This window comes from Hyalella azteca, unplaced genomic scaffold, assembly GCF_000764305.2.
Source record: "Hyalella azteca isolate HAZT.00-mixed unplaced genomic scaffold, Hazt_2.0.2 contig5174, whole genome shotgun sequence".
In the NCBI taxonomy this organism is placed as follows: domain Eukaryota; kingdom Metazoa; phylum Arthropoda; class Malacostraca; order Amphipoda; family Hyalellidae; genus Hyalella; species Hyalella azteca.
The window spans coordinates 1-10,368 of record NW_025935373.1 but is presented as its reverse complement, the minus strand read 5'-3'; the positions used below and the strand labels follow the sequence as shown (position 1 = coordinate 10,368).

At 38.1% G+C, this 10,368-nt stretch overlaps 1 protein-coding gene across 1 annotated transcript; it reads left to right on the top strand.

Moving 5' to 3' along the window:
• The first annotated feature begins 205 nt into the window (after positions 1-205).
• LOC108671667 (cell division control protein 42 homolog) lies at positions 206-3,069 on the top strand. Its single transcript, XM_018159237.2, has 4 exons — positions 206-465; positions 977-1,108; positions 1,853-1,970; positions 2,287-3,069. The coding sequence occupies exons 1-4, from the start codon at positions 319-321 to the stop codon at positions 2,493-2,495; spliced, it is 606 nt and encodes a 201-aa protein (XP_018014726.1). The 5' UTR covers positions 206-318; the 3' UTR covers positions 2,496-3,069.
• Positions 3,070-10,368: the final 7,299 nt, after the last annotated feature.

Sequence of the window (10,368 nt, the reverse complement as noted above, 5' to 3'; positions counted from 1 at the left end):
TGGCGTTAAGAAATCAGTGGGTGGCCTAAACGCTTGAGCTACAAACGAGACCCACCCAGATTTTGTGTGTGTATCTATACCCTGTATGAAAGTTAACTTCACAAACGCTAGTGTACAGCAAATAATTGTCTCGTTTCACTCTCTATACTAATGCAACCAATAAACCATGCGATTTCCCCATTTTGAACTCTTCAGAATACATTTTTTTAAATATATGAGCTCTGTAATTGTGATTTACTTTTTTTACATCTTTCGATCGTTGCAATCGATATTCCTACAAGATTTTACATACATATTCACATTAGTAACAAGACCAGCATGGACAAAGGCCCCGGTTCCTCCACAATGACCAGGAAGACCATATGTCCAGCCACGGGCAAAGACATGAAGGTAAACGTCGTGGGCGACGGCGCCGTTGGCAAGAATTGTCTTCTTACCACCTACATAGTGGGTGTCTTCCCAGAGGTACGATTTCATCTGTGGCAGCGAGAAATCTTGTTCTGTTGTTATCAAACTGCCTGTATAATGATACAAATGTGATCATTCTGAGTTAAAGAATCTGCCTACAGAATTAGTGCTAACAGATCGTTCGAACATTACTTATCAGGAATTACTTGCCCAAAACTGAACTGATTCAAGTTTTAACGTGAATCTTGTATTGAGTGTTGTTATTGCAAGAAAGTGTTTGTCTTAGGTCATGAACGACGAACATACGCAAATGACCGCTAGTCTTTTTTTTTCACGACATAAAAATTTACCCAACAATTGTTTATATTGGATTTTATTAAAACTTTTTCCAAAACTAAAAAACAGATCTACTCACCTGCACGTGAAACAGAAGAATGCGTGAGATTAACGAACGAATTTCTAAAGTGATTTACTGTTTTCGTGAATTGGCGAACATCCTGAAAATTGACCTAGGTGCATGTGAAAATCTATGATTAAATGGTAAATATAAAGATTTCTTGTTGTGCAGGAATATGTGCCGATTGTGTTCGAGCAATACAAACACGAAGAGATCATCGGAGACACGACCTACGTCATTACTTATTGGGTCAGCGCTGGCCAAGAGGATTACGATAGGTTACGGCCTCTTTCATATCCTCAGGTTAGTGGCCGTCGGTCTCCATTAATTGTGTAACTGATAATTAATAACAAGCGAACTTCCTACTGCTGCCCGACGTAGTCACGAGTATCATTACTAAGCCGGTATATTCTCAGGTTGGTGATTGCCAGTGTCTATAGTTGTCGTGCTTTCAATACCGAACAACTCAAGTTTCTATCATTCCCAGTAGTCACATTCCTTTTAGTCATCCCCGCTAGGCTAACAAATAAAAAGTTGGTTCTTCGCTACGCTGCGCCATAGAAGGATATTAAACGAACGAGTCATACCGGTATTGTTTCTAGAAACGAATAACAAAAATGCTCGAGAAAATGATTCAATGTCAGCTCCGACATCTGGGGTAAATTCAAATTGGCTAAATGGGTGAATTGGGGATAAATGGGTTAGCGACGGGTAAATTAAATTGGATATCGAATAGATGGACATTGAATAGATAAATATGCCGAGCAAAGCGATGATTCATGTAGAAATTGTAGATGGATCGGCCTCGAATTAAATTAATCCGTTGAATCAAACGGTTTTGCTCGCTCTAGGAAACGAATGGTTTCCAAACTTTACTGACGGTGGTTGTTAAAAAAATAATGGGAGTGCTGGATTTATCAGGGAATCAGGTTTTAATCGGGGGTAAGTGGTCATCTTCTAATGGGGGAAATGGTCGTTAATCTATTAAGTTGTTTATGCAAACTGTGATGATAGGCTCTCTTCCTTACTACTGATATTCGTTGACAGACAAGCGTGTTCATATTGTGCTTCAGTCTCGATTCCCCGTCAAGCTTCGAAAACATTTCAGCAAAGTGGATACCAGAAGTGAGAGCGCACAGCGACAAGACTCCCATTATTCTAGTTGGTGAGTCAGCAAATTTATCCATAGCAAACAGGACGAAGCGATGACAAACAAATCTAATCAGCGTAATTTATCTAACTTCATCTCATCATTATAATTATTAACAAGTGTCGGGAACCTCACCTTGTCCCGACAGAACATACAGCTTGAGCCCGTAGCCTGTAGCTACAACCTAAACCGTTTTCAAAACCTAAATTTTTGTCATTTATGTCGTCGCATCTTCTAAAATTTTGCCATTTTTGTCATGTTTGTTCCGAAAATCGTTGTCAGATAACACTGTCAAAATTCAGTCTGTCTAAATGATTCTCGTATTCGGAAGGCACCAAGAAAGATCTCCGAGGAACTAAAGGTCTAAGTTCCGAACTGGGCGAGAATTTGTGTCGCAAGAAAGGCCTGCTGCAGTACCTGGAGTGTTCCGCGCTCACCCAGGAAGGTCTCAAAGAAGTGTTCGAAGCGGCGGCTCTTGCCGCTGCCGCTCCGAACCCCCTCGAGTTCAAGAAGTCGTCGGGAGCGTGCTGTTTTATGTAGTATTTATTGTGATAATTTACATTGCTGCAATAAATAATAAGATAATTAACATTGCTCGTGTGATAGATCATATTTTTATGGCATCTTCGAAGAACTTCGAATTGGCTCGTTTCTTTGGAAATTTTGTGTGCTGGTGAATCGTCTTTTAGGAAGATTAGTCAATATTGTTTCATCTAATTATTTTGTAACGGCTCTTTAACAGTTCAGGCTGTTGAGGCGTACATTAAGCAGGAATGTCATTGTGGTTGTGGCTCCTTCAAATCAGCGGCTGCAACAGTAGCATCACATTATTCTGAATCACCGCAGTAGTGTAAAGCATACAGTACGTAGTGTATTGCATATAGTGCACCGAATAGTAAATTGTATAATAGTCTCGGCGTAGAAGATTAGGCCCGGTCTGGCCGGTCGTCGATTCACGTTTTTGACTAGTTTCCAGGAGGTAAAAAGTTACAGGATATAGTCAGGCTGACGCTAAAACTTACAGTTTCCCCTTGAGAAAAAAAAAACATTTGGCCCAGGTAAAATCCCGATACGAAAACTGTCAGGCTTAAAACAGATAAACACATTAATTGTAATAAATATATTATAGTTCAATGGATTGTTTTACTTGTGAACCATTTCATCTACCATCCAAGCGGACTGTTGCCAGTCGATTGATGATCATTCAGTCAGACTTCAACCAAGATTAATTGACCTTCCTATCGTGGTATACGAGTCATCGTTTCCTCAAATATTTCAATCGGTTCTGATTTCATATTTGAACACAAGCTATTCTTTGTCCATTCATGTATTCAAGCAAAATAGCTTCTTGGTCGATGCTTGTACAAATATATGTATGGATATTAAAATAAGTTTTTAAAATTATTGATTGAGACGAAATTGAGTCAACGGTTAAAACCTGAACCGAACGAAAATATTACGACTGCCTGCTGATGGATCGATAGATTGATTGAATACTTAGGTTCGGAGCACTTATGCACTGCCCCCGGTAAACTCCTGCGTTTGGTTTTTTTTTTTATCCGAGACGAGACAACAGGCTCTGTACCGGTTCGCAATAAAAACTGGGACAATTTTCAGCCCTCCGTAGGAATTCCGGGACGATACCGAGACGAGACGAGACATCCCGGTTAAAATAGGTACCTCAAAATTTAAAACCAAATGCTTGGCATGTAAAAAAATCTTTGTAAAAATCGGAGCTACTATTGAGAACCAATTTCATTGATAAAATTTTCTCCAAAAGTCGGTTTGAACCCGTGAGCCTCCGCCTCACTTGCCATTAGGGAACCCACATGAGAGAGGCACGTACAGAGCGATACCATCACCTATAGCTGGTCTGGACGCTTGCATCAGCATCGTCATGTGATGCCCCAAGCCTGCACCAGCATCATCATGCGGTGCCCCAAGCCGGCACCAGCATCATGCGTTGCCCCGACGCCTGCACCAGCATCATCATGCGGTGCCCCAAGCCCTGTCTCTTATACACATCTAGATGTGTATAAGAGACAGAGCCTGCACCAGCATCGTCATGCGGTGCCTCAAACCTGCACCATCATCCTCATGCGGTGCCTCAAGCCTGCACCAGCATCGTCATGCGGTGCCTCAAACCTGCACCATCATCCTCATGCGGTGCCTCTGAGCTACCAAACAAGTGATAGCTGAGACTCTCTTCAAGAATGATATATTAACTATTAGCTTACAAACAACCGGATTTGCCAGGAATATGTAATTGTTTTCATTAATTCTTGAGTTTTATCCATTATACCCAACGTTTTCACTCAAATCTTTAAAAATATTAGGATTTAAAGGGTTTCAAAATCTTCACTTCACTCGAGAAGATATAATGATTATTCAAAACGTTATTAGCTAGCAATTAAATGACTCATGTAAACCTTGAAAATTATATCAAGTTCAAACAAAAATATAATTCTCCAAATTGAAAATAACAATAGGAAAATCATTATTGAAAATTCTTTGGTTTTCAACGAAACGCGCACTAAAGAACAACTAAAGAACAAAGTTATTTTTTCTCACCTTCCAAGCTTTATTTTGATTTCAATGACGGTATAGCTGATCTTTTTCGATTTGTCAAGGAATAGCGCAACAGACATCCTAAATGGAAGAAATTTATGAATTCGTTCTCACTTCATCGCTCATGTACGAAGAATTCTTTTCATAGGCAATTTTTAAGAGCTCGCAGCCTTTGCGCGCGCACGCATTTGTCGTTGCTCTTCCAGTGTTTACTCGCTAGTGCAGCACAAATTAGACACTTAAGCAGAGAGTGTGTATGTATGAGCGACACATAAGTTGCTATGTTGAGTATAATCGTAATTACAGCTAAAGTGGATCTTTTTTCGGCTTCATGAATGTAGGACGTGGTATTCAAAATTAAGATAGTATACCACCCAATTATTTCTTTACGAATTTTCTTCGCTTTCTTTGATTTCTAGCTATAACTATATTCTCAATTGTACTCGACTAATTTTACACCTGAACCGCTGATTGCGGATTAAACTCATGAAATGCAATAAGGTAGGAAGATTTCACTACGGGAGTAAAAATCAATCACTGTAACATCTCAATAAAGTAATCTATGAAAGCTTTTCACGTTGATATATTTTTTCTTAGCATTATTTAACCTTAAATTGCATACATAATTAAAAATTAGATCAGTTTCCACTGCAGTGAGTAACAGAGAGCGCATTTTCTCGTCCGTCCGCGAAGTCACGGACGGACGGATGGACGGACATGACGAGCGCAGTAGCGCCTTTTTTCCAGAAATGAGAAAATGCGCTAAAAAGACATAATTCCTATTTCATCTTAAATTTCAGTTCCATTTCGATTTAGAGCATTAAAACTCTATCGAACAATACCTACCGTTGGCTATCAAGAAGCCCCAATTGGCCTTTCATTTACTGGTAACACTATTGCCATGGCTATTGGAGACGCTATCGCAGTCACTTCTTATGGCACAGTTCCAAGCGTGTTCTACAGAGAAGTCGATTGGGGTTATCTAATTTAAAGTCACACTCTGGGAAACTTCGAACTTCCTGCACATCCATTTTAAAGTGAATGATCAACGGTAATTAGTTCGCAGATCATTCAAAATGTTACCGAAATTTTAGCGTACTTATAATAGTTTTCGATATTTGTGTACGCATAAATATTTTGTTCAATTAGTTTAACGATTAAATTCATCGATGCTACCGTATTGCTACGGCGGTCAAGGTTCAAATTCAGAGGTAACATAATGGTGATTAAAAATGCATTTGAAAACAAATCATGTCATCACTGCACGTCTAAATTCCCTGCACCAATTACGTACAGAAGTATAACTCTCAGCGCTCATGTACCTGTAAGATTTTTTCGTTGGCTGTTTGTATTTTTATCATTATATGCAGATGCTGATAGCCAGTGTTACCATTTTTTATTATTATTTTTTCATTATCATTGGCATATCAATATTATCATTGGAATATCAATGAATAACTCAAAATCAGTTACCAATTGGAATGAATGCCAAAAATGCAGTTACCAATTGGACGCCATCTTTTCGATTCCAATAACAATACAAACAAATTGCATTCTTTATTCAACAAACACAGAACACAAGAATATGTTAAAATTAATTGAAATCTAAAAATCTGCTGATAGTAAAAAGTAACAAACACGATAAATGAAATTCTGTTGCGTCCTCATATTCGCACAAAAAAAAAAACAATGTATAAACTAATATGGAAGAATAATGAAACCAGTGTTCCCTCCTAAATTTGAGCGAAACCAAAAATGCGGAACTTCAGCTGATTGCAGTCTTTTCGGAGTGTATATATTCTTAAACACTAGTAATAATGTCACTAGATTGCTTGAATCGCAGATTCACTAGAAATTTAAAAGCGAAGAAAACTCCAGAAAAATTCAGCATTTCTCTATTGAAAACGTTTCGGAGACCAGCTCCATCGTCAGTTCGATAAATCTAGAACACTAACTGACTGTATTTGTGTTCTAGATTTACCGAACTGACGATGGAGCTGGTCTCCGAAACGTTTTCAATAGAAAAATGCTGAATTTTTGTGGAGTTTTCTTCGCTTTTGAAATTCTTAAACACTTCAATTGCCACTCAAAAATCCTACTCATGCATTTTTCTCATTCTTTTATAGTAGAAATGCCATGGATGACGACTGAAGAGCCTTAATAGCAGTTCAATTCCATTCCGAAAACACACAACATATTATCAGTTCATGAGCACTAAACCTCTGCCAGTTAGAAATACAATTAGGAGGCAGTTAGAAATACAATTCTAATTATCCGTTACCTTTAATAAATAAAAATTACCTTCAATCAAAAAAGAAAGCACTATCTAGCGGTGATGATTGTTTAGCTTTAATTATATAAAAAAGAAATCGTCAATTCTTGTACAGAGCAGTTACGACTGAAGCCATTCATGATTGACCACCTCCATCAGTGAACAAAGAAATACATATTTACCGATATTATAGCAAGTCTGCTGCGTATTGAATTTTTCGTGCTATTATTTAGAATGCTTACGAGAATTCCACATTATGGTGAAAGCAACAAACTGGAAAATGCACATTTCGATTACAAAGCTAAAGGCAAGTGAGCTGCCGTACGTGAATCAGTGGAGACTATATATACACATTACGATTTCCCTAAGATCTGTCCTGTTTATTTTTTTTTCTTTCGATTACGTAAACGAAAAACTCGTTACCTTAAGATTGAAGTATTTATTTAGCTTTCCTTGAAATATTAGCTTTGGTTTTCTTTCTTCGCACCACATATTCAGAATCTAAGAACACTCACATAATGTTTAAACTTCACACACTAGTCTTTTTACGAATCAGTCGTATATGGCTACTTGCTTGCAAAGAAATTCGCACTATTCATCAAAGCATCGGTTACTGCGAGGCTTATAAGCTCCACAGGTTTTCAAAATTTGTCACCGTTACCTGAGCAAATGGACTGCCATATATGAGACCATGAACATAAACATCGGCCCCATCACTTTTTATACAGATCACTAGGCTGTATTTACCAACAACGACTATAATATATTGTGCACTAGTCTTCTTATTGTCTTCGTCTCTAGGCAGTCTAGATTATCACTAGTGAGACTGAAGAGAAACTTTCATGGTGAAGATAAAAAACTTAAACTTCTTCCTTTCAGTTACGCCTTCCTTTTAGTTACGTTCTTCCTTTTAGTTTAGTTATGTAACATTTTGTAGCGCACTTTGAAAGTTATTTTTAGCGGATTGCAAATGGAACATGCACTAAGCCGTTTTTTTCGACGGATTACGGCGAAAGAACATTTAATCATGAAAGAACACAACTTTACACACTTAACCTATTATCTGCTGACAATGGAATTGTAAATCTTAAAAAGCGGTTAAGTTCAATCGTTTTTTTTAAATAACGTCTTAAATATGCAGAAAAGAAAACTCGATGCCCTTAGAAACTGTTCACTCTGTTTTGCATCCGCACATGTTTTGGGAAGCCAACACCCCCATAAACTCCGCAGGAAAGAGGAAGGAAGAAGGCTAAAGCTGTACTGGAGGATGCAAATCGTCGCAGGTGTTGGTGCTGCTCTTCGGCTCCGCAGCAACATGCAGTCTGGCAGGCGCAGGCTTCATAGAAGTGTCGGCGTTGAAGAAATAGGTCCATGTATTCATGCATCTGCTTTTGTATTTTTTTGTATTTTTTTTTTTTTTTTTGCTTTGTGGGGGACGTTGACGAAGAGTCATGTGGTTGTGCACGCTTTTCTTGAACTTGGTCCTGACAGTTGTTTATGAGAGAGCCTGGCATGTCCTTTGCTATGGTTGTATTTTTTGGATTTTGATATTCGTCGATATTTGTTAGTCAAGGTTGACATATTAATGTAAAAAAATAAATGGGATAACATTAAATGTAGAGAATCATGGACAATGCAAAAAAATTAATTTGATGATTTATTGTATTTTTATTGAGAATCTAGCAGGATCAGCAACCCCTAAAATATCTTCGTTACTGTTTAACGAATAATATTTTTTAAAAGCTTTTTAAAGGGTTTAGTGGACGCGTTCACTCGAGCTTAACACAGCCTCACATTATAATTACGAACATACGCTCATCGAACGACGCAGCTATCGACATAATCCTACTGCATCATCCATCAATGGCCTCTCATCCACCATCTCAACCGCCACTGATCTTCCATCATTTGTCATCCTCGCCCCAAAGCTGATACCTCGAGGGGGATTTTCTCCCCTTTCCTTAAGGTTTCTAAGCAGAGCTCCTGATACTATTTATAGAATCAGATCTCCTTTAATTCCGCAGGCAATTTCCTGGAATGAATAATATTCGCGTGTCGACTGTGATCAAAATTTTATCGTACAGAAATATTTGTTAGCTTCATAGTTGTCACGGCATCAGTTCTCTGGCTATAGGGATTTCCGCCGTGGGTTAATCCAAAAGTCGTTTCCGTGAAACTTTATTGAAATCTTGGGTGGCAACCTAAACAACGTATTCTGCAAAAAATGATAAAGAAATAATTTACAATTTGTCCCATTCTTTACAGATTCAGAGAAAATTAACTCGACAAATTGTATATCGAAACCATAAAAATTTCTAAGAAATGAACAATGTCTGGACAAGGTACTGCGCATGAAACGTCACTGAATGCCTAGCTTTGGGTATTTAATAGGAAAACGCACACTTAATCGTTAACACTGAAATTTAGAGCAAAATGAATGCGCAACAAATAATCTGATGGTCACAGAATTAAAACTCACGAGGATTGCGGCTCCATCATAAAGACGTGAATGAACACTGAACAGTGGACAGACTTGAAGCGGAGCACAGCCAACTTCCAAGTCAAAGTGAACAATGACGAGCAATAGCAATAACGCTATGACGTGGAGCGTCTCTAAACTGAAATTACAAATTACAAAATTATCGCAGAAGTCAGAACTATCGTCGCATGAAAAGTAAAAAAAAAGGCAATGGGATAGGTTTATCCCTATCAGCTGTAAATAATTGAATTTAACGAAAGGGAAATTTCGCGGGCGCGACAATAGTATAATCTGGAATTTCACAATTGTATAGTTGTGAAAGAGAGACTCGTGTTGGCACGATTGTAGAGTAAAAATATTCTGTGAAAATTACGAAAATTCACCACTCAGGGAATTCTGCAGCTGTTGATATTTACTTTCAGTGTACAATCCTTTTTTCAGCTTGCGATGGTTGAGTGATAGTATAACGTACCTGTGATGTCACATCAACATAATAGTGTTGAAAAACTGCACAGCTTCAACGTAGTCAGTTGTGAATGTTTAGTGGCTACTTTGGCCATAATTCTAGCAGGAACTCGCATGAAAACTTAATAATTATTTCACTAAGAAATAGAATACAATGTGAGCACTAAACGCAAATTTTTTTGTTATTGATGAACTTAATGACAACCCTAGCATAATATGAAAAAAACTGACTTTTTAGCCGAAAATTTTTAAATATAATAGCGTTTCGCTTTCAGCGGTGATCGGAAACTTATATTCAACATATTCAATAGTCATATAAAGCTCCGCAATATATGTGGAAATTGGTTGATAGATGCATATAGCGTTGCAATAAATGTTAGACTCCTTATTCTTTATTTCTCTGACTTCTTCATGGTTGTCGCGGCTGTTTTCGGGTTGGTGTGAGGACGGCATGAATAAAGTAGGTAATATTGACAGTAGGTAATATTGAACATGTATTATGCATAGATGTTAAGAATGCTAAGAATGCGGCGCAGTTGTTGCGAGACCGTGGGAAGCATCGAACGTTGGCGAGGGAAATTCCATTATAGGAATGTGGCGTTACTTCGAGGGTTAGGCTTAACAGTGCG